General features: G+C 38.7%; 3 protein-coding genes across 7 annotated transcripts; 1 reads left to right on the top strand and 2 right to left on the bottom strand.

Annotated features, from left to right (window-relative positions):
• Positions 1 to 295: 295 nt before the first annotated feature.
• Positions 296 to 7,844, bottom strand: Su(H) (recombining binding protein suppressor of hairless). Of its 4 annotated transcripts, none has more exons than XM_043420689.1 (3): positions 7,707 to 7,844; positions 7,269 to 7,427; positions 296 to 4,277 (listed from the first exon to the last, which is right to left on the bottom strand). In XM_043420689.1, the coding sequence occupies exon 3, from the start codon at positions 4,116 to 4,118 to the stop codon at positions 2,595 to 2,597; it is 1,524 nt and encodes a 507-aa protein (XP_043276624.1). In that variant the 5' UTR covers positions 4,119 to 4,277; positions 7,269 to 7,427; positions 7,707 to 7,844; the 3' UTR covers positions 296 to 2,594. The 4 variants fall into 4 exon arrangements, with proteins under 4 accessions (XP_043276624.1, XP_043276627.1, XP_043276626.1 ...); XM_043420692.1 differs by lacking the exon at positions 7,707 to 7,844 and adding an exon at positions 7,491 to 7,623; XM_043420691.1 differs by lacking the exons at positions 7,269 to 7,427; positions 7,707 to 7,844 and adding an exon at positions 5,517 to 6,462.
• Positions 7,845 to 7,919: 75 nt separating this feature from the next.
• mus201 (rad2 superfamily protein mus201) lies at positions 7,920 to 12,723 on the top strand. Of its 2 annotated transcripts, XM_043418612.1 has the most exons (8): positions 7,920 to 8,265; positions 8,530 to 8,705; positions 8,904 to 10,358; positions 10,440 to 10,763; positions 10,851 to 10,949; positions 11,036 to 11,249; positions 11,341 to 11,577; positions 11,660 to 12,723. In XM_043418612.1, the coding sequence occupies exons 1-8, from the start codon at positions 8,178 to 8,180 to the stop codon at positions 12,337 to 12,339; spliced, it is 3,273 nt and encodes a 1,090-aa protein (XP_043274547.1). In that variant the 5' UTR covers positions 7,920 to 8,177; the 3' UTR covers positions 12,340 to 12,723. The 2 variants fall into 2 exon arrangements, with proteins under 2 accessions (XP_043274547.1, XP_043274546.1); XM_043418611.1 differs by having other exon boundaries at positions 8,904 to 10,763.
• On the bottom strand, positions 12,711 to 19,097 carry LOC122410465 (scoloptoxin SSD14). The gene is made up of 11 exons (XM_043418613.1): positions 18,943 to 19,097; positions 16,718 to 16,883; positions 16,511 to 16,635; positions 15,890 to 16,032; positions 15,426 to 15,658; positions 15,140 to 15,306; positions 14,622 to 14,842; positions 13,961 to 14,156; positions 13,545 to 13,710; positions 13,317 to 13,463; positions 12,711 to 13,130 (listed from the first exon to the last, which is right to left on the bottom strand). The coding sequence occupies exons 1-11, from the start codon at positions 18,951 to 18,953 to the stop codon at positions 12,942 to 12,944; spliced, it is 1,764 nt and encodes a 587-aa protein (XP_043274548.1). The 5' UTR covers positions 18,954 to 19,097; the 3' UTR covers positions 12,711 to 12,941.
• Between the last annotated feature and the right edge of the window lie 1,001 nt (positions 19,098 to 20,098).

The following is a 20,098-nucleotide window of genomic DNA, read 5'->3' as shown; positions in this document are numbered from 1 at the left end:
ATTTTTTTATGTTCCCCCCATCCCCGAGGTTCCAGAGGATGAAGGTGTTGTGCTCGAGATTTAGCGACACACAGACATCCTGGAAGAACTCGCACCTTAAATGGGCTAAATCTTATTTTCCAATTACAATTTTCAAACGGTTTCTGATATATTATTTTACATATTTTCATTAACTCTTGTGATGCTCTTTCGCGTTGCTCGATTTAATTGCACTTTTTCAGATGTCATTGAAACACTCGATGCGAATTATTATTCGCACTCCAAATAATAATCAACTAAATGAATGAAAACAGAATGATTTTAACAAAAAATTCGCTATTCTTTTATTTCTCTGATATTCTGTCAATTTTCTTCGTTTATCCGTTTTTCCAAGCTCGTTACAAACGTTCCTTTCATTATCGTTGAATATTCGATTAATCTCGAGATAATAAATTCTGCGTTACATTTCTATGACCCTCGTGAATTGATATACCTTCTTCGATGAAGGATTATTATGAATATTTTCACCTTTTCATCTACTACTAGAAATTATGCGAGAATATACAGAGTTTTCGTTTGTGTCTTCGTTTATTATTCGTATTTTAAGGTAAGCTCGTACCTTCGTTCCTTTTATAGTCAATTAGTCATCTTTTTTTTCTATTATCATCTTTGTACGTGGGTTTTTTACTATTTACCTCGGAGTACAAAAAAAACTATTTTCCACAATTTTACACGCAATTGTTGAAAAAAGATAAGTTACTCGGAATATTATTTTTATTTCGTTTTTTTTTTTCCATACGTTTTCACTGCACGTGGCTTGCGCTGTTTGAATCTTGTTTTTTTTTTCTTTTTCTTTTTATATATATGTACAATTCTGTTTGAAAATATAAATTCCCTTATGCTCATTAAGATCAAATACGCGATCTTTTACGCTATTTATAGTCGTCGTAATTGATAATTCTGGTTTTGTTTTGTTGTTTATTATTTGTTTGTTCGTTAAATTGAAAGCTTACACGCGATACGAGAGCTATTGACATAAAATCTTGATCAAACCTATTTACCACGCTATTTACACTCCATTTTTCACAGGACTTTCCGTGTCAATGTTTGAGCTCATTCTTTAGAGAAAAAAAAATATATATAAGAATTGAGAACAATCATGAGGGAAGAGGATCATGATCTTCCCTCGCTATATAATTATGCCAATGAATATTATTTCTTATAGTGCAATTTTAGTCCATTGTTTCGTCTCTCGTAATAGCAGATTTTTCTTCATTAAAATTTACCTTTAAATCACACGCTCATTCAACAAACGCACACACGCGACATAAACATGCACACACATACGAATCACTGGCACCAGGAAGGTTGCCGATAAAATCATTCAGTGATCTTACAGACTATCCATTCCCTCCCTTTTTTCTTTCTTTCGTTTTTTCTTTATATTTTTTTATAAAATATCTTCTCTTCCACATCGCGGGGATGAAAATGGAAATGACGCGATAAATACACACTTCCAATAGTTCTTTTCGTTATGAGAATTCTGTTTTTGCTTCTCGTATTTAGTCGTTGCACATTATGTCGATAATCGTTGAGGAACAACGGTACCGTTTTTCACACCGCCATAAATTAATATAATATAGATAAAGTTTTTAGTGTTCTTTCTTTCCTTCCTCTTATTCTTTTCTTCTTATAACGACTCACAAACATTCGAAGTACGATCAAGATGGTAATTTGTATAGCTACACAAATGTCCCACGGTAGTTAAACGACTGCTCAATCTTCAAAATTGTTTTTCTCATGTTTTATCAATTGATGGATAAAAATCTGCCCGAACTGCAGCGTGTTCTTGACCTCGACATTTCTCTAGGAATTCGTCTCAAATGGTGCTGTCTAAACGGAAAAAGCTGCTGTTCGAATCGTATTGTGGTTTCCACTTGTGTAACAGTGAGTAAAATAATTTTTTTTTTTTCATTATTTTAAAATCATTTGATCAGCTTTATCTTCAGCTACGCGTAGGTAACATGAAATACCGTTGACAATAACGAAAAAATTGTGTTGTTTCATTTTTCTTCTTGTCTTAACTTTGCTCGGATTTTTCATACCTCAATCGGAGATATTATGTCGTTGCAATTACGGGAAATACTGATAAAAAAAATGATTTAAATATTGAAAATGTTGAACATGATTTTGAAAATCTTGATATCTAATAACCACCAAATCCGTACTTCGAATGTAGCGTCGACTTTCGTTATTGGATCCGGTATTTCACACAGCCTCGAAAGAAAATGATATTGATTTATCATGGGATAAATAACTGGAATTATTCCATTCAACAAAATGGAATTGACGTAGGACGAACCGGGTACGTACAACAATGAGTATGCGTTGAGTTTGGATCGTTAACGTTAAGAATCGGAATAATCGGAATCAATGATCGAGCTGTTTTCGTGATGACAGTTGGAGGCCCTTTCGTCATCGGCGAAGTAGGAGCCGCTGTCGTTGTTTCTCTCGTATAGTAAGACGCTCGAGGTGGCTACGATCTCTTGTTGATGTTGCTGTTGTGGGAAGTTAGCACGGAAGCTTTGGTTGGGATTCTGATGATCAGCGAAATATCATAGACCTGATTGAGGCGGCTGATGCGTGTTCCATGGTACATCAGCTATCGAAGGTGGCATACTCGCTTGATTGTGTATGGATCTTGGAGCTCTCATGACTTCGTCAGCGGGAGGACAATGAGGTCTTGGTCCTGGCTCGGGTGTGTAAGTGAAGGTCAAACCAGTGGCGTAAATAATACCGTCGTTGCGTACCAGCGAAACGGGCACTTGAGTCGGTTGTCGTACCCAAAGCCATTCGCCCCTGAATAGTGAAATGTCAGGAACAACGCACAACATTATTTCCTGACATCGATACATCGTTTCAGCTTCGACATCGCCGAACCAGACTTGTAGATTGGGAGTGAAATTGTCGCCTTTGAGCTCGAGCATGGCAACGTCACCACCGCCGTTTAGATGCAAACTGTGCACCAAAGGTACAGGCGTTACGGGCGACCTGACGGGTCCCATGCCTTCGAAGAACTGATACTCCGCTTTGTCAGTGCTTATTATCGTCCAACATGCACCGTCGTTGATCATTTCTTTGTTAGCCTCTTTGGGACAAGGCGTTGCTTGAAACTGTATTATTCTTTCCTGGGACAAACACAAATACATATGATCAGTGTCTTTCATGTAAAATGCACATTTATGCAATTGGGATACAGGATCATCGGCCTCGAGGCTCGCCATTTGCTTGTCAACCTTTCGAATAACCAATCTCGGCAAAGCCATACCCGTTACCGAACACACGAGCTTCACGGTGCTACCGTAGTGAACGTAGCCGTCTCGAACTTGAAATTCTTCCGATTCGCTTTCGTTGTCGTCCAACAAATGTATCGTAAATGCTCCCCACTGTGTCGAACTTGCATGAAAATTGCCGTTTTCAACGTGCAGATAACGCGTGCTCACAGTCTGGGAACGCAAACGATTGAAAAGGGCGACTTTAGTTCCGCTCGCTATACAGAGATCGGCGTTTTTCAACGATTGCTTTTTCTTCGATGGCTTCGAGATAACTTTTATTCTTTTACTGTGGAATACCCCGATGTCGTGGCCACTCCCGTAAAACATTTTAACCGAGAGCATAAAGTGTTTTCTCTTGTCCGAATCGGATATGTAAAGCGTTTTTGCCGCACAATATTGTTTACCGTTGTTCAGATCCAATTGTTGCATATCCTGATCCGAATTTCCGATACCAATGAAAGCGCACAGTTGAGCCGATTGCTCCGACTCACCCTCGCGCAACATTTGCTCCTGTCGCATCCTCCAGCCATCTCCGAAGAGATATATACATGGCGGAGGACAGAAAAAACGCTTCTCATTACCATAAGATTTCTGCGCCACTTTCGCGTGCAATATTACGATCACCATGTCACTTCGGTCTCGTAAATAACGCTCCATTGCTTCTCTCGTTAATCGTTGATCCTGATGATCCGATCGATAAACTCCAGTCGCGAATCTGGGATAAGTCGACATCACACCACCGGTCGGTGAGGGTGGCGATTGCATGCCATGCGCCATCGCTGGCAATCCAAACTGATGAGGCATTTTTCCAGTTTTTCAAAATCTCTCCGTACTTCTTTATCTCGTACTCCTTGCTTTTCGGCTTCTGTTCTTTTCTATCACTTCCAGCGGCAACGATTTTTATGTGTCACCGCTTCATAACACCGGTCTTCCAAGTTATTCCGAGGCCCCTCGCATTATCATCTGAAATTTGTGCAACAATACTATATGAGTTCAGAGGGATAAAAGTATCGTTTTTATTCTCTATTTCTATTATTTATTAATATTGAGAAAAAATAGGAACAGATCAATGAAAAAGTTTTGTTTAAGGTGGGGATTCAGTTGGTGTTCCAATTGTAGAATTAATTCTTCAAATTTCATTGAAAAGGGTTCAAAATTAATTCTGCAAATAAATAAATGTTGCTATACATTGAATGAGTTTGACAACAACAAGATGCACACGTTCAAGATCCTCAAACATACTGGAATTAATAATCTTGTATAATTATATGTTGAAAAGCTTGTTCTATCAGGCTCCAAATCCGTGGGAATTTTTTTCTTCCACAAATGATAATTAATGCATGAAATCTTGCATCAGGCTGGGAATGGTTTGTACTGTATTTCAGGGAAGAGGAAATGCCGAGCTATGGGAATGGAGCTAAGGTCTTTCCTTTCAACTGTAAAGAATTGTGTTAAATCTTGAAAATTCTTCAGAGATTGGCTTATTCGTCACAGGAAGCATAAAACATGTTTTTTTTTAATTATTAAATACTTTTGGCGTTGAAATTAAAAGTTTACCAAGAATAATCAGAGAGTATCAATTGCATTACCCGGTATGTCAAAGTTCATCGGGAGGCTTCGAACTACGTCAAAGCCAATGCATATTCATGTTAATAAATTAATTGCTAGTCGCAGATAGTTCTTCTAACTTTACTGTGACACAGTTGACTCTTTCCACGTCCGTGTACTTTTATGATCACTATTATGCAACAAAAAAATTTAATCCGCAGCTTGAATTAACAGCAAAGCGTTTCAGTTACAAAAGTTCAAAAGTTCTCGTACATAACGAGTCATGAAAATATTTTCACTCCATCTATGTGGAAGGTTATGGAGCATCTTTCCAATAACATTCAACCTCAAGTTTCTGAATGAAAATTAACCTCGTTGCAGAAATGTGGTTCGTAAACACGAGTATCGAGTTAAAAACGTCTGGGCTGTCAATTTCGCGAAATATACGAGTAACCTTGTTATTAGAACGGAGTTGGTTAGGAATTTGTTTTTTTTGAGTGTATACAAAGAGACAAATATAGATGTTCGAAGTGAGGATTTGAAACATTTGAGGTGAACAAATTTTTGGACTGGGAGAGTTTTCAGGAGTATCATTATATTTACGTCATTTCTGAATTAAAGAAAAACGAATTTATAAAAAGTGTTTATATTTACATGCAATATGAGATGCTCAAACGGGTTAAGTGAGCAGTAGAAAAATATACATCCCAATTTAAAAAAAAAGCGTCGTGATGAAATAACGCGCACTCACCACACTGCTCGAGCGTCAAATTTTCCCACGGTCCTCATGATGAAGAGCAACAAGAAAAACAAACACGCGCACGATACTTTTTCGTGATAATTGAGTAGCAGCAGCAGCCGCACCGCGATCACCGCATTACGCTCTGAACGTAAAACAAAAAAAAACAAAACAAAACAAAAACTACAAGATATACCGAAGTCTCATAGAACTTTCGTATCAGAAAACCTTCGTCTACATAGACACGCTAAACCATTCAAAAAACACCTGTTCACTTTCCTAATTTTCCGAACAATCTTGCCAACTTAAATATGCACCCCAAAACTCAGGATATCTGATAGCCCGCGAAAATTCGAACGTGCAAAACGGCGCAACTTTCAGTTCATTTTTCGTCACCGTTTAATCGTTTAATCATGTTCGATTCGAATAAAACACGTGAATACTTGATACAATTTCGCGTTCACGACATCGATGTTCTCCTACCAACAAGTTACCGTCGGAGTTTTTTAACTTTCCAACACAAATTATATCGAAATAGATCGAGTTGAAACACGTTTTTTTCTTGACAGATGAGCGATGCGAAAGTACGCTTCTTCCACGGATTCCCTGACGGAATAAAAGTCGTTCGTCGATGTTCCCGCATGTACCGCTCTCAACGTCGGAGTTATTACTGCCGGTTAAGTGGCTGCAGTTTCTATTGTTTTACTGCTGTACAATGGTCCCCGCGATTCGACCCTAGCGCCTCCACCCTCTCGCCGCGTTTTCTCACTGTTTCAATCTCCTTCTCCCTCTCGTAACCTCTCGTTCTTCTACATCTATCTCTTTTTCTGTCTCTTTTTTTCTCTAGCCCGCTTCGGGACTCCGAGTACTCGGCAGATTGCCCTGCTTCACTGTGAACCGCGAGCGTTGCCTCTCGTACACACGACGCCGACGGCCACAGCAGTACACTTTGACTTCCCTCTCTCTTCCTCGCGACGCGTGGAATTGCTGCCGCAAAAGGATGTTGGGGTTACCATGGGGGGCGTGGGAAAAACCTGCTGTGGGAAAGAGTGGGTGGCCTCTACCTCACTCCACTTCTGCGCGCGCGATCATCACGACGTACATGTATACTGCTCGCGTATTATATGCATATATATATATATATATATTATATATGCATACTGAATAATCTCTACACTATTACTGTCTGTATTTAATAAAGCATACATTCGCATATGTGTGCGTCCAAACTTACTACAATACGTACGAGGTTGGGACTGTACATGTGTACGCAATATATCCCCATTCCCAGTCATACATATCATATTATGTATACTGCTGCTAGCCACGCAATACAACTATCATGAAGTCCCACAGCGTTCACACAGGGCAAAATAGAGGACAGTGATACCCTCTATATTTTTTCTACGTTATTTCTAACATTTTACACACTTACTGAATGCGTGTTCATAATATTAGTGACTCCACGCTAAAAAGGACGGCAACTGAGTTTTTTTTGTGTGCTGTTTACCCTTTCATTTATTTATTTATTGTTAGAGTCGTAAAGTGTTTTCGATTAATAACAAAATTCCAGCATATTTTTTTCTATTTTATATCGATTATTTACGGGAAATTACGTCGATGCTACGATGCTTCCTATACGTATATATCTTCGTGTATGTACACACCGTATCGCCGTGGGCCTATTTTTTTATGTACAAGCTTTTATTAGGCTATGTACTTCCTTTTGTCATTCCTCGCCTTCTCATCAATTCATCATTGTGCCCCTTTCCGCTCGCGCGTCGCAATTCGACATGGATGTACACACCCCTACTGCTCAGAAAATCCTATTGAAAATTATAAGAAAATAAGTGAATTGAAATCAACGTTGTGTTTTGTTCAGGAAATACCTTATTCAACTCCTATAACCTTCTTAGTGGATGTTAATTGATAAAAATAACACGCATATATGGAACGTCTTCAATCGCGCAACGGGTGCGATTGATCTTTTAGTTTATTTGAATGTAAGGAAGGAAAAATGGTAGTATTTTATTTGAATCTCGATCGATTTCAACCGAATACCGAGCAAATTAGATCTATAAATAATGACAATTCAATTTACTCACTGATAAATGCCATTCGATATAAGAATTTTCGTCTCACAGTTTTTAGTTTTTTTTTTCAAGAGGAACCAACCCAAACGGGTAGATGAAATAATGATTTATGTATACACACTGTAATTTGAGTTGTTTCCGCGCTCAAAGCTTTTCTTCCCACCAACAGACGGCGTGCGAGTCAACTTTTGATTCACGCCTGCGCTTGCGTCAAATTTCGAACTTCCAGTTCTCTTTCATTTTTTTTGTTATTGTTGAATAGTTCCTATTTGGGTTAATAACAATTCTGTAATTAGTGAAACAATATTATACCGATAATAAATTTTCAATATTTAGATATTTTGGTAATATTATGCATGCGTGCCAGTCGAAAATTCAATATGATTTCCGCTGTCAGTCCACCAAGGCGATTAGTTGAGGTTAAGTAAACGTCAATAAACAAACACTGGAAAAATTTGAAAACAATTGAATACCCGTTTAACCATGGGAGTGCATGGATTGTGGAGATTGCTGGATGCTTCTGGCAAACCAGTGCCACTGGAAACTCTCGAAGGCAAAGTTCTGGCTATCGGTATCCTTTTTTAACCTATAAAAACCGCGGGGCTGCATCTACATAAAAAAATACTATAATCACAGAAATACAATGATCAGAATTTTTTATTTTTTCCATTTGATAATATTAGTTTGTTCCACACGTTGACAATGAGGTTTTACTGCTACTAAAATAACTGCATCCAATAAAGAGTTTTTCCATTACACAGTTGTCCCCTGTCTAAACTAAAGTTATTATTGATGTTGTACTTTTACCTATCGATTTCCTGAGACATAATAATAGATGTATCAATATGGATTCATCAGGTGTTGCAAGGTTATCAAGACCGCAAAGGAAGTGCGATACCAAACGCTCATTTGCTTGGTCTTTTCCACAGGATCTGCAAACTGCTGTACTTCAAAATAAAACCCATTTTTGTTTTTGATGGCGGTGTTCCCATGCTCAAGAAAAATACCATTGTAATGCTTATTCATTTTTATCTTTTCTAAGTGAAGCAATTGTTTTTTCTAGTGTTTCTAGTCCCAAAATTCCAAATAATCTCTAAGTTGTTCCGACTCATATTTGATATGTGAGAATTGAACTTTAATTGCTCAAATTGACAAGGTTGAGGGAATTTACAATCTGTTACAACTGAACAAATCAAATTTTGTTCATAGGCATCTCGCAAGAAACAGAAAGCAATTGCAGCTACAAAAGCCGAACAGATGAAGCACGACTTGATCCAAAATCTGATAAAGCATGCAGCAGTGAAAGGAGTATTGGCTCTTGGAAACGGAGATAAGCAAACAAATTCCTCGCAAGGGTCTTCAATTTCTAAAAGCTCGGATTCTGCTCCAGATATGTTCAAACTGCCGAGTATTCCAAGTCAAAATGAAAGTTTTTCGGACGATCAACTGGATGATAACGAAGATTACGACTCTGAGACATCGGTGGAATTGAGTCCGCGAAAACAATCTAGATGGAAAGGAAATATTCACAATGTGGATGTAACGAGCGACGATTTCAAGGCTCTGCCGGCTGACGTGCGTTACGATGTTCTTACGGATCTCAAAGAAACGAGAAAACAGAATTCCTGGGGACGTTTACACGAAATGCCTGAAGTTTCTCACGAATTCTCCAGTTTTCAGATGCAACGTTTATTGAAGAGGCGACGAGTTCAGGAGTCGTTGGAATCGGCAGAAAAAGAAATGGGTGGAAAGACGCTGACTCTTGAAGAATTGGAACGTATTATGTCCGAGCAGGGCATAGAAACTGGTCGAGAGGATAAAACATTTCGAATCGCCGCGGACAGTAGAACACGATTGATTTACATAAACGATCCTGCGAAGATGAAAAAAAATTCTGAAAGCGAGGAAACCGTTGAAGGAAGTTCGAGCCAAATGAGTGAATCCAACGACCCCAAGTTCTCAGTTAATTCAGAAAACAATGTTGTAGAGAATGAGGAAATGAAAGAATCTTTTATTGCTGATATCAACGAGTATGATCTCGATAGCGATTGGGAATCCGATGACGAGTCTTGGATTTCCAAGAAGGTTGTGCAACCGTCCCCGAATTTACCGAAAAAGTATTTTGGCAAACGGAGCATAAATCCTGCTCTTGCTTACATGCTCGAACATGTAGGACTCCCGCAAGAACAAATTTTCGCTCTTATCGAGGACCAAAAAAAGTTCTCTGTTAAAGTGGAAAAGGAGTTAAAGGAAGAAAACAAAACTCCCGCTAAAAAATCAGCTGTTTTTCATAACCCGGAAAAGAAACCCAAGGAAACGGAGGAAACGAAAGTCAAAACCTCCGAATCTGACATTGATAAGGCCATTATCGGAATTCCAGAAATTTGTGATATTAAAACCGTTGATTTGACGTCAGACGTAGAAAAAATGAAGAATTCGCCACTGGAAGTAGCTGGAACTTCGAAAACTCTGATATCCGATTCCGATACGGATTCCGATCTCGTTGAAATTCCTGATGTTCCGATACCAGAGAAAGGAAACAGTTTAGAAATTTTAGTCAAATCCGATGAGATTCCCAATGATGATTTGTTTGCAGATGTATTCAACAGCAATTCGCAGGAAGTCTCCGAAGTCAGTTCACACGATACGAGCAATACTCACGAGGAAGTTTCCATTCTTAATGATTCGAAAATTATCGAAAAAATCTCGACACAAGAAACGAAAGTTGCGAGCAATTCTCACGAGGAAGTTTCCATTCTTAATGATTCGAAAATTATCGAAGAAATCTCGACACAAGAAACGAAAGTTACGACGCCACTAGTGAAGTCAGCGGAACCTAATAGCTCGGAAGAAAAGTTCATTGAGGCGAAACCTGATAAATCTGATGTTGATGAATCCAAGATTGATGAAACTGGAGTCAGTAAACCAGTGATTGATCCTCCGGTGGCCGAATCAATGGACGTTCAATCGATTCCTTCAACCTCGGGAACTCAAGAGTCGACCGATCAAATCGCCAAATTTAAGCCTGAACTGTTACAAGCTAATCATGATAAACTTGTCTCGATGCAGGTACTTGCCACTGTTAGAAACTTGGACAAAATTATATTACACGAAGAAATTCCAATTTGATAATTCGATAAATTTTCATTCGTTCAGGTCGAATTGGAGAGCGAACACAATGACCTTGCAGGAAATATTGGAAAATTGGAGAGACAAGCTACAGCCGTAACCGATCAAATGCGTATGGAAGCTCAGGTTCGCATTTTCATTTTAAAAGTCACCAAGAGCTCATTATAAGATATTAAAATTACTGTAATACTCAATTTTACTTTTACTTCTAGGATCTTTTACGTTTGTTTGGAATCCCATATGTAGTTGCCCCCATGGAGGCTGAGGCACAGTGTGCTTACTTGGAAAGTATAGATTTGACAGACGGCACGGTTACGGACGATTCTGATATTTGGCTGTTTGGCGGGAGATGCGTTTACAAGAATTTTTTCAATAACAACAAACGCGTTATGCAATATAAATCGAGCGACATAGAACATCATTTCAGTAAGAGGGTCTAAACACGGTTTCTTTTCAATTATTATTTTGCTAGTTCAGAATGGATATCAAATGACGGTTTTTTTTTCATTTTCAACAGAATTGTCAAGGCAGCAAATGATTCAATTAGCTCTTTTGGTCGGCAGCGATTATACTGTTGGAGTTCCGGGTATTGGTCCGGTAACCGCCCTCGAAATACTCGCCGCTTTTCCCACCGAAGGTGATGATTTACTTCGGGGTTTGGCGAACTTTTGCACGTGGCTGAAAACCGGAAGATCGGTTGGCCCCCGCCGAGCTACTCTGCGTAACAAACTCCGCAATGTAGAGATTGAAAAAGGTTCGTGGATTATGCTCGTGCAAAATCATAAAAATTTGGTGATCACTGAAAATGTTAATTGTATTGTTTCCTGGGTTTTCAGGATTTCCAAGCCAAGCTGTCGTCCAGGCTTATCTATTCCCAACTGTGGACGAGTCGAAGGAAAAATTCACTTGGAGTAAGCCGAATTTGACGCTTCTCGCAGATTACACGAGACAAAAATTCGGCTGGACGAAGCTCAAGTTCGAGGAGACGATTGGTCCAGTGGTAAAAAAATTGACCGAGGTAAAAAGTCAACTCGGAATAGGATCGTACTTCAAAGTAGACACGGTGCCTAAATCGATCGAAACGACGATGAGCAAGAGGGTTCAGAAAGCCGTTCGAAGACTGGCTAACGTGGATGAAGTAGAAGAAGATTTTCAAGAGCCAGAAACATCCACAAGAACTAAAGAAAAAAAACCACGACGCAAACGTGCGAAAAAGAGCGAAGATGCTGATGATTCGAAAAATTCCACAGCTGCTTCGGCCAACGACGAAGTTACGCAGAATGTCAACGAGGCTAAAGATAAAACGAAAATCACGAGGATACCCAACGGCGCAAACGTCGATGAATTTATTCCTCAGCGTGAGAAGGATCGAGCTATTGCGCAGAAGAAAAAACTTCGTGCTATCGAGGTTTTCAAAAAATCGAAGAAAACATCAGGCCGAACGAAAAAACAGAGACGATCGACGACGGTTGTTACGAAAGAAGCGAACCTCTCCGAGAGTAGTGACAGCTCGTAAATTCCTTTAGTCATTCTCAGTCGTAGCGAAAAAAATTTTCTATTAATTCCTTAATTGGATTAGTTATCCAATAATGTATAGCAGGTCGGTGATTAATCGAAAAATTGACTCGAGTCCAGTGAGAAGTATAAAAATTTGTAATTTAGATTTGTAATAGCGAATTATCATGTTGATGTTTGAGCTTTTGAAGATTTCGGGTGATTCGTAGATTGAATCATTCTTTTCTGAACTTTAGTATATTTTTATACAATAAAAGTGTGAGTAGAAAAAATTCTTTTGGATAATGAAAATATGGAGTACGAACGTTTGTAGGCCACGTAAATGCCGAAAGGATGAAGTGCTCAAAATATAGAACTTTTTAATTGGCTGTGTAAACTCGTAAAATGCGCAAGTTTTTATTTAGTAATCTTTATATAAAAATGTAACATAAAGCCCAGAGGGCACAACACTCAAAACAACATAATTATTCGGCGAACTACGAAGTGGAATTTCAATTCCCATACACTCTTCATTTTCTCGTTCGAATGCATACTAAATACAATACTGAGGGTAGAAAAATATGGTGAAGCATCCTTCACCGATCTTTGTCTCCAGCATTTCAATTAAAAACCATCGACGGTTCCTTGCCGACGATAATCCGAATTCGCTAATACTTTTCCATTATTTTGTTCTATGGCAGTCATTGCACTTCCGATTCCTGAATAAGGCGATGCTACGTGTCCCATCGATCTCAAATTGGACAGAATTGTTTCATTGAAATGAGGCTCGTAGTGAATCGTCATCGGTACCAACTGTGGAAGAACGTGGTTTATTAGTATCTACGATTAAAAAATTTCTTTCATCCTAACACAAAAATCGTCGTTTCATTATTTGGTGGGGCACCGATTCATCTTGCACGATCGAGTTTAATAAAAAAAAAAGTTAGTACAAATCTTGTTCATAACGATGTCGAATGTCAAAAAATTGCAGTGAATTACCTGATGGTGAAGCCTTCGCGCGTCCACAGCTTGTTTGATGTTGTAGCCTGACCACAAATTTAAAATCATTGTCGTAGCAATGGCCGTGGTTATTTTAGTTCCACCAGCCGCCCCAATTACTAAACGAACTTTGTTGTTTTCATCAACCTTTTGACAAAGAACATCGATTAGGTGACAACGATTGTCAAAAGTTATAGACGGACAAACAAAATGACTGAAGTTACTTACGATTATTGTTGGGGTCATTGAACTCAGTGGTCGTTTTCCAGGTTTAATAAAGTTCGAAGGTGACGGTGGCAACTCGAAACCGTTTGTAATGTTAGGTGAACTGAAGTCGTCCATCTCATCGTTGAATATTATGCCTGTACTTCTCGAGCGTCTCATTGAACCTAAACTGCATGAATAACGAAGCATGAAAAAAGGTTTTTTCCATAAATAAATTAAAAAGAAAAACTGAAATTTTCATTTTACGAAATGATTTTTTTCTTAAAATTCAAATAATCGGATAAAAAATGATGGAAATTTGTAAATGACAATTAGGAATGAAATCGGACGTGTGAATTTTGATCTCTTATCGCCGTGACGTTCTGAAATTTAATCATTTACTCCGCTTGAATCTGCGATTATAATCTCTGGCCACTTACACTTGATTGATAGTAGACGTGACGGAAACTGCAGAGCCATCAGGAGCCAGTACAGAAACGTGCGCTGTGCCTGAGTCTGTCGGAGTGGCACTCGTTACTCCGTAGTGTTTTGGATCATCGCTCGTCCAATTGTCATCAATCATTTTCTTTATCTCATCGGCGTACGATGGCGATGTTAGATTAGCCAACAGACTGTCTGAAGAGTAAAATCAGATTAATTTTAAAGTGATTATACTGATAGCATCATCGGTATCTAAAGTTCGCACACTGAAACGAAAATCTATTAGATCTGAAAATTCCTCGTGTTTTCGAAAAATACGAATCGAATTTATAATCGTTGTCCGTGGACTTGGAATTTTTCGCAATTTCTCGGTCTTTCGTGGTTTTGTGAGATTTCTTTCATCGAGAGTTCACTAAATGGAACTTCATCGTGCGTAATTCTCTATCCACCATTTTCTTCGTTTGGAGGAAGCGACGAAGCTGCTGTATAATTTAACGTCACTTCGATCCACGAGGAACACTTTAGGCTGAAGAGAAGTTTGAGCTCGTTCCCGACCGCGTCGTAAGATTCACGTTCAGGATAGTACATCGTGAGAGTAAACTCCAAAAATGGTCGTGACACTTGAACTGAAACTTGGACAACGTCAGCTTCAGCACTGACCTATATTTTCAAAATCCGGGTCACCGAGTTCCGTTCGTCTGGCATATGCCCATTTGAAACTTTCGGTTATTCGCTGCCAGAATATCGTCTCGTTCGTCGTAGGTACAAGCTCGCGAAGAAGATTCATGATGAAACTGAGAATGACTCCTGAACCCGGCGGAGGTGCGGTGTACATCGTTAACTTGTTTCGCTTACTCACTATCGGTTTTCGCCAATGGACCCTGAAAAATAAAAACAATATAGTAATTTTCGCCACATTCCAAAACAACTGCATAAAGGTGAAGTAAATTTCAGTTATTTCATCAAAATTTTGACGAAAAATGCATAAAATTGGCTCGAAAGCCCGTAATCCTTGAGAAAACGTCAGAAAATATGCAAAGGCGAAGAAAGAGGAGATTTCTACTTTATTTATCTGTCTGAAGGACTGATTTATCTTGATGAAAGATTCACGACATTTCCTGCTGATAACGAGTTCACAGATCCAGGAAAAGAATAAAAACGAAAGAGCGACTGTGTACTCGTATTTCTGCAGATCTTCGACGACCATGATTCCTCCAAATCCTTGAATTTCCTCGATGATTTTTTCGCCCATCGTGCCATTGTAGAATAGTCGTACCGGATCAGTAGCGACTGAGAGATCGTGCAGAGTCTGTGCCAAGACGGGCCTGAATATTTTTTCACCAGCCTGTGGGTGAAAAATTCCTCGTCAGTATGTCAGGAGCAAATAAACCCAACATTTTCCGTGTGTTTATTCGCGCAAGAGAAAAGGGGAAAAAAACATTGAGCTGAAGTCAAAATACCCACAGCCCAAGTTGAATTCGTTATCGGATTAATGAGAATTTCTGCTAAGCTCGGCTCGTTCCGTATGAGTGACACTTTCTTCAGGAGTGATTCAGCCAAATAATCGTTCACCACGACTCCTTCTTTACACAGTTTTATGGTCGGTTTGAACAGCTTGGACCACTCCAGTTTTCCGTACCTTTTGTGAGCTTTCCAATAACCCAACAACTCTCCAGGCACGGCGATCGCTTTACCACCTGCAAATGTTTTGCCTTGTGTTTAATATAAAAATAAAAGATTTGAGAAATCATGAAACGATTTTAATGACAGTTGAATAAACAGTTTTCAGAATCCAGTTTGCTATGAAATTTTTTTAAACTCACGAATTTTAATTTATTGACGTTTTTTTCATCAATTTTTCATTTCAATATCTCCGCATGGAAAATAATTGGAAATTGACAATTTCGAAATTTGTTCCAAAGACTGACCGTACATGGCTGCGCTTCCGTCCCCATTGAACATGTCTCTGTGAGCTTTCGAGGGCGCCGATTCCCTTGCATCGAGGAACGTTGCTTCACCTCCGTTACTCGGATCCCATATAGTCATTAGAAATCCTCCCCCGAGTCCAGCACTGACGAAAGTTCGAAAAAATATTAAAATAGTATTTCATATCGAGTTCAACCGGGTCTGGATCAACTTCGTTGCATGAAAGATGATTGAGTTTTTTTTTTTCACGCAAATCAAGCAACGTTGTTTCTTCAGCTGAATTATTTTAAAAAAGTCGAGTAAAAAAAAATCGTAAAAAACCCATAAAATTAAATAAAGAACGATATTTTGTTTGACTAAAATGAATGAAAGTTGACGAATGAACGAAACTAAAAAAGCTGGACATTCAAGTTGATGAATTCAGTTTACTGACAGATTCAATTGCACTGAACTTAAAATGCGAGAATATAAATTTGCTAGTTTTTAATAAAAATGAAAAATGTGCTCGAGGATCAATAAATTTCTAGACAAAAAAATTCTATCAATAACAATAAATGTTCTGTAAAAAAATGTTTCATTTCACTACACTGGTGCTCAGCAAAAATGGCAAAAAAAAGACGAACCTGTGCAACGATGCGACGCCCTCGCACAGTAGCGCCGCGATCGCAGCATCGACAGCAGATCCACCGTCCCTCAACATGTCTACTCCTATTTTTGAGCATGGTCCACCGTTCGAGGATACAGCAGCCTGGGATGAAAAATAATTTTTTAATATTCGGATTCGAAAAGAATATTTTTTCGGACCGACATTAGTTGAGTGTTTCACAAACCTTTTCGTAAACGCCTAATTGGGACTGACTCGTGAATTTTGGGCCCCACGATTCCGTCACGTCGAGATCGCTGATTCGTCGAATCGTCAGAACGAGGACGGTGATTAGTATCGCCAATAATATCACCGTCACTCCTCCTCCTATTAGAATTTTTTTCCTGTGGACACTAGAAGAGAAAAAAAACATTCCAAGAAGTCATTGTTCCGTTCTCACTTACGATCGTAATTGCGATCGTATCTGTTGTAGAATTATTTTTTAGTATTCCCGCGTTATTTAGATGCACCCTTTTTCACGGGTTAACTGGCTTCGCGAGCGATCAAAAGCACACCGACCGCTGTTCAATCGCGCCATTATTATGACTATTGTTATTGTCACACTTATTTAATGAAGGTCAACGAAAGAGAAATTGTAATTCTCCTCGCGAGACTTAAATCCTCGTGTCAATTGCACGTTTTGTTTAGAAACTTCGAAGTATATAGCTTTTATCGTACTCAAAAAAACCGAACTGATTTTTTTTACTTTTCATCGTTTTGGAATTGAATAAGATACGAAGATGTTACGAAATTCAAAAGAGGTTAGGTGAATATTCATTTCTTTATCTATTTCGACGATCTTTTCGATATTTCATACCATTCGACAATTCATTTTTTCAATACGATTCGTAGTTTTTTCCACGAATTATGACGGCCTAGTCGAAAATCAAGTGTCGTTGCAAATCGATGCGAAAAATCGTTGGAATTGCAGCTCCAGATCGTCGAACGGTCCAGCGCTCTAAATTTTCTACTGTTGAAAAAAACCTCTCGAGTCTCTGCGATTTCACGATAGAATTAAAAAATAAAATACAGCCAACAAGGACGTAAAAAATTCAATAAAATATCTGAAGTGTGATCTTTCATGAAACATGAGAAGTGTGTACGGGAGAGATTAGCTAACAATTTATTGCTGCGTAAACGCTTCGAAAAATGATGCTCACCTCTTATTCTCACGCTACGAGATGTGCTGGCTCGTTAAAATTTATCAAGCTCTGAGAGCCAGAGTCTCGAGTAAAGGAGAAATAAAATTGGCCGGTGAGATTGAAGCGTTGTTCGTTAATAATTCTACGAGAGAACAGCGAATGCTCTTGATTTTCTTCACAGGTCGTTATTTCGAAGGAATAAATAAATTCGAAAAGTGAGCTCATTTTCGTCTGGATCGAAGTAAGTGCTTTATTGGCGAGCGAAAAAATGGTGGAGATACCGGAATGTCAGGACCAGCAGTTTTATAAAATCGTCAATATTTTTCTATCAAACTTGACATTCGTTCAATGTCAACATGAGAATGATCAAAAATATCTACGACTCATCCTGCAATTGGTACAACTTGAGCAATGTTTGCACAATTTGACACTCTTTCGCAACGTTGAAATTAATGATAACGCGGATCAAGCGCCGAATCACATCGTTTCACGCGCAATTTCACGTAAATGAAGCATCGTTTTAGTCGGTGCACTTACAATTAAGTGAAACAATCACAACGTCCGCAGAACATTTTTTGAACCACCGGAAATCCTACGCGGATCTTATCGGAGGACGAAATAATTTCCGAAAATATGAAGGATACCGTTTGGACGTTTTGTATTTTTGAAATGGCGTTACGTAAAACACGAATTGCACACTCGCATCGCACCATTTTTCATTTTCTAATCCTATCCTCATGCCTAAATAAATAAGCCTTCAAAAATAGTTTCGTGCTTATTTTTAGCACTTTTTCACAGCACATTCTCGTCCAATTTTTCCCTGATCGAATTCACCGCGATCAAAAATTTAGACTCGAACGTTACAATAATATTTCGAGTCAAGTTTCTAGCGAAAAATCTCTAGAAAAAATAGCGAGCAGTATTTGTTCGAGCCAGCAACAAAATTTGTTGATGCAAAAATGTTTTTCTTACTTTCCAATTCACTTCGCGAACGACGAAAAATACTTGTCGATTTTAACACTAACTGGGAAATAAATGTCCGCGTTCATTTACAGCGTCGATTTGTTAACGCGAAAAAATATTTTTATGATCCATTGAGAATAAAAATGTCTTGTTTTTAGTGCCAGAGTAATAGGCTTTAACATAGTCGGTGTTGAACAGTACACGATAACGATCGGCTATATATTAAAATGTAATAATGCCAGTGATATGTTCAAGCTCACGAAGGAAAACGAGCACGCAGGGCATCGATGGCGTTTGTATTACATACCAAGTGAGCATTTTGCAAGAGTAGAATACCGGTAAACAACAGGAATTTATCGGGCAGGCTTTACTCGTGCTCTGCTGCTGTCTACGCACGACTGAGCATTTCACAACAATCAATCGGTTGACTTTGGTAACGTTACTGCAGAGACTACACTCTCGCTGAAATGATATATCTCCCATACTCGGGACCCCCCTCCAATCACCTCTATCCGCCCATCTCGCTCTTTCGCTCTCTCGAAGAATCGTCAAATTTACAGTATATCTCCGTTCAATCAGGAGTGTCCTTCTCGCCTCCTCGTTGACCACTGCTTCTAGCCTTCGTCGTACGGTTTGACGATGTTTATATCTCTCGTTTAGCAACACACCATTTTTTTTCTCGAAATCTAAGAGGCGTGTGCAATTTTGTTTTATTTTTCTCAGTGTCTGAAGAGAAGACTTTTCTCATTATTCAAATCGAGGGTTCTCTTCCTAATAACCTATAATTTTCATTTCATCGTCGTTAGAACTTCTGCGGCATATTACTTCGTCGTTGGAACGTCGATCGCGGCAGTGACAACACAGTTGTTTGGGTCATTAGAAAATATCGTTGGTCGTAGACGAGTTATCGGTTTTGGAAGAATCGATCATCGTGTCTATAAGGTGTTTTTCCATATTCTTCCACGTGTACAAAGAAAATTCTATTTTTTCTTTCGAATTTTCATTCGAAAGTATTCTAAATGATCGACGCGGTATTGGACCGCGTTCAATCAATTATTTTGTTTAAAATAGTCGGTTATTCATTTCAAATGGTTGAGTGATGATACTCGGATGGGTGACCGCATTAGCTATATCTGCTCGCGTAAGCGATATGTTGAACGGGAGACTATAGAACAAGAAAGTGTGATGGGATCGAAAAAACTCGAAAACACGAAAACAAGAATGGGCGCTCTGCCTATTTCAGTACTTACGGATGATTTTGATGTTTATCTTTTGTTAATCTGTTGTAAAAATTATACTTGTTTGCTAATCGGATAATAAATTATATCAAATTCAACTTTTTGTAACCTACAATTTGACACGCTATACGCGCACGTACAAAAAGCAGATTGTCAGTCATTTTCCCACATCGTTAAAATCCCTTCTGATAAAGGATTGACAGTCTTTTAATTTCCGTGTGTAAT

Source organism: Venturia canescens, chromosome 5 (assembly GCF_019457755.1).
Source record: "Venturia canescens isolate UGA chromosome 5, ASM1945775v1, whole genome shotgun sequence".
Classification (NCBI taxonomy): Eukaryota; Metazoa; Arthropoda; class Insecta; order Hymenoptera; family Ichneumonidae; genus Venturia; species Venturia canescens.
Note: the sequence above shows the minus strand (reverse complement) of the source record. Positions and strands in the feature narration are given on the sequence as shown.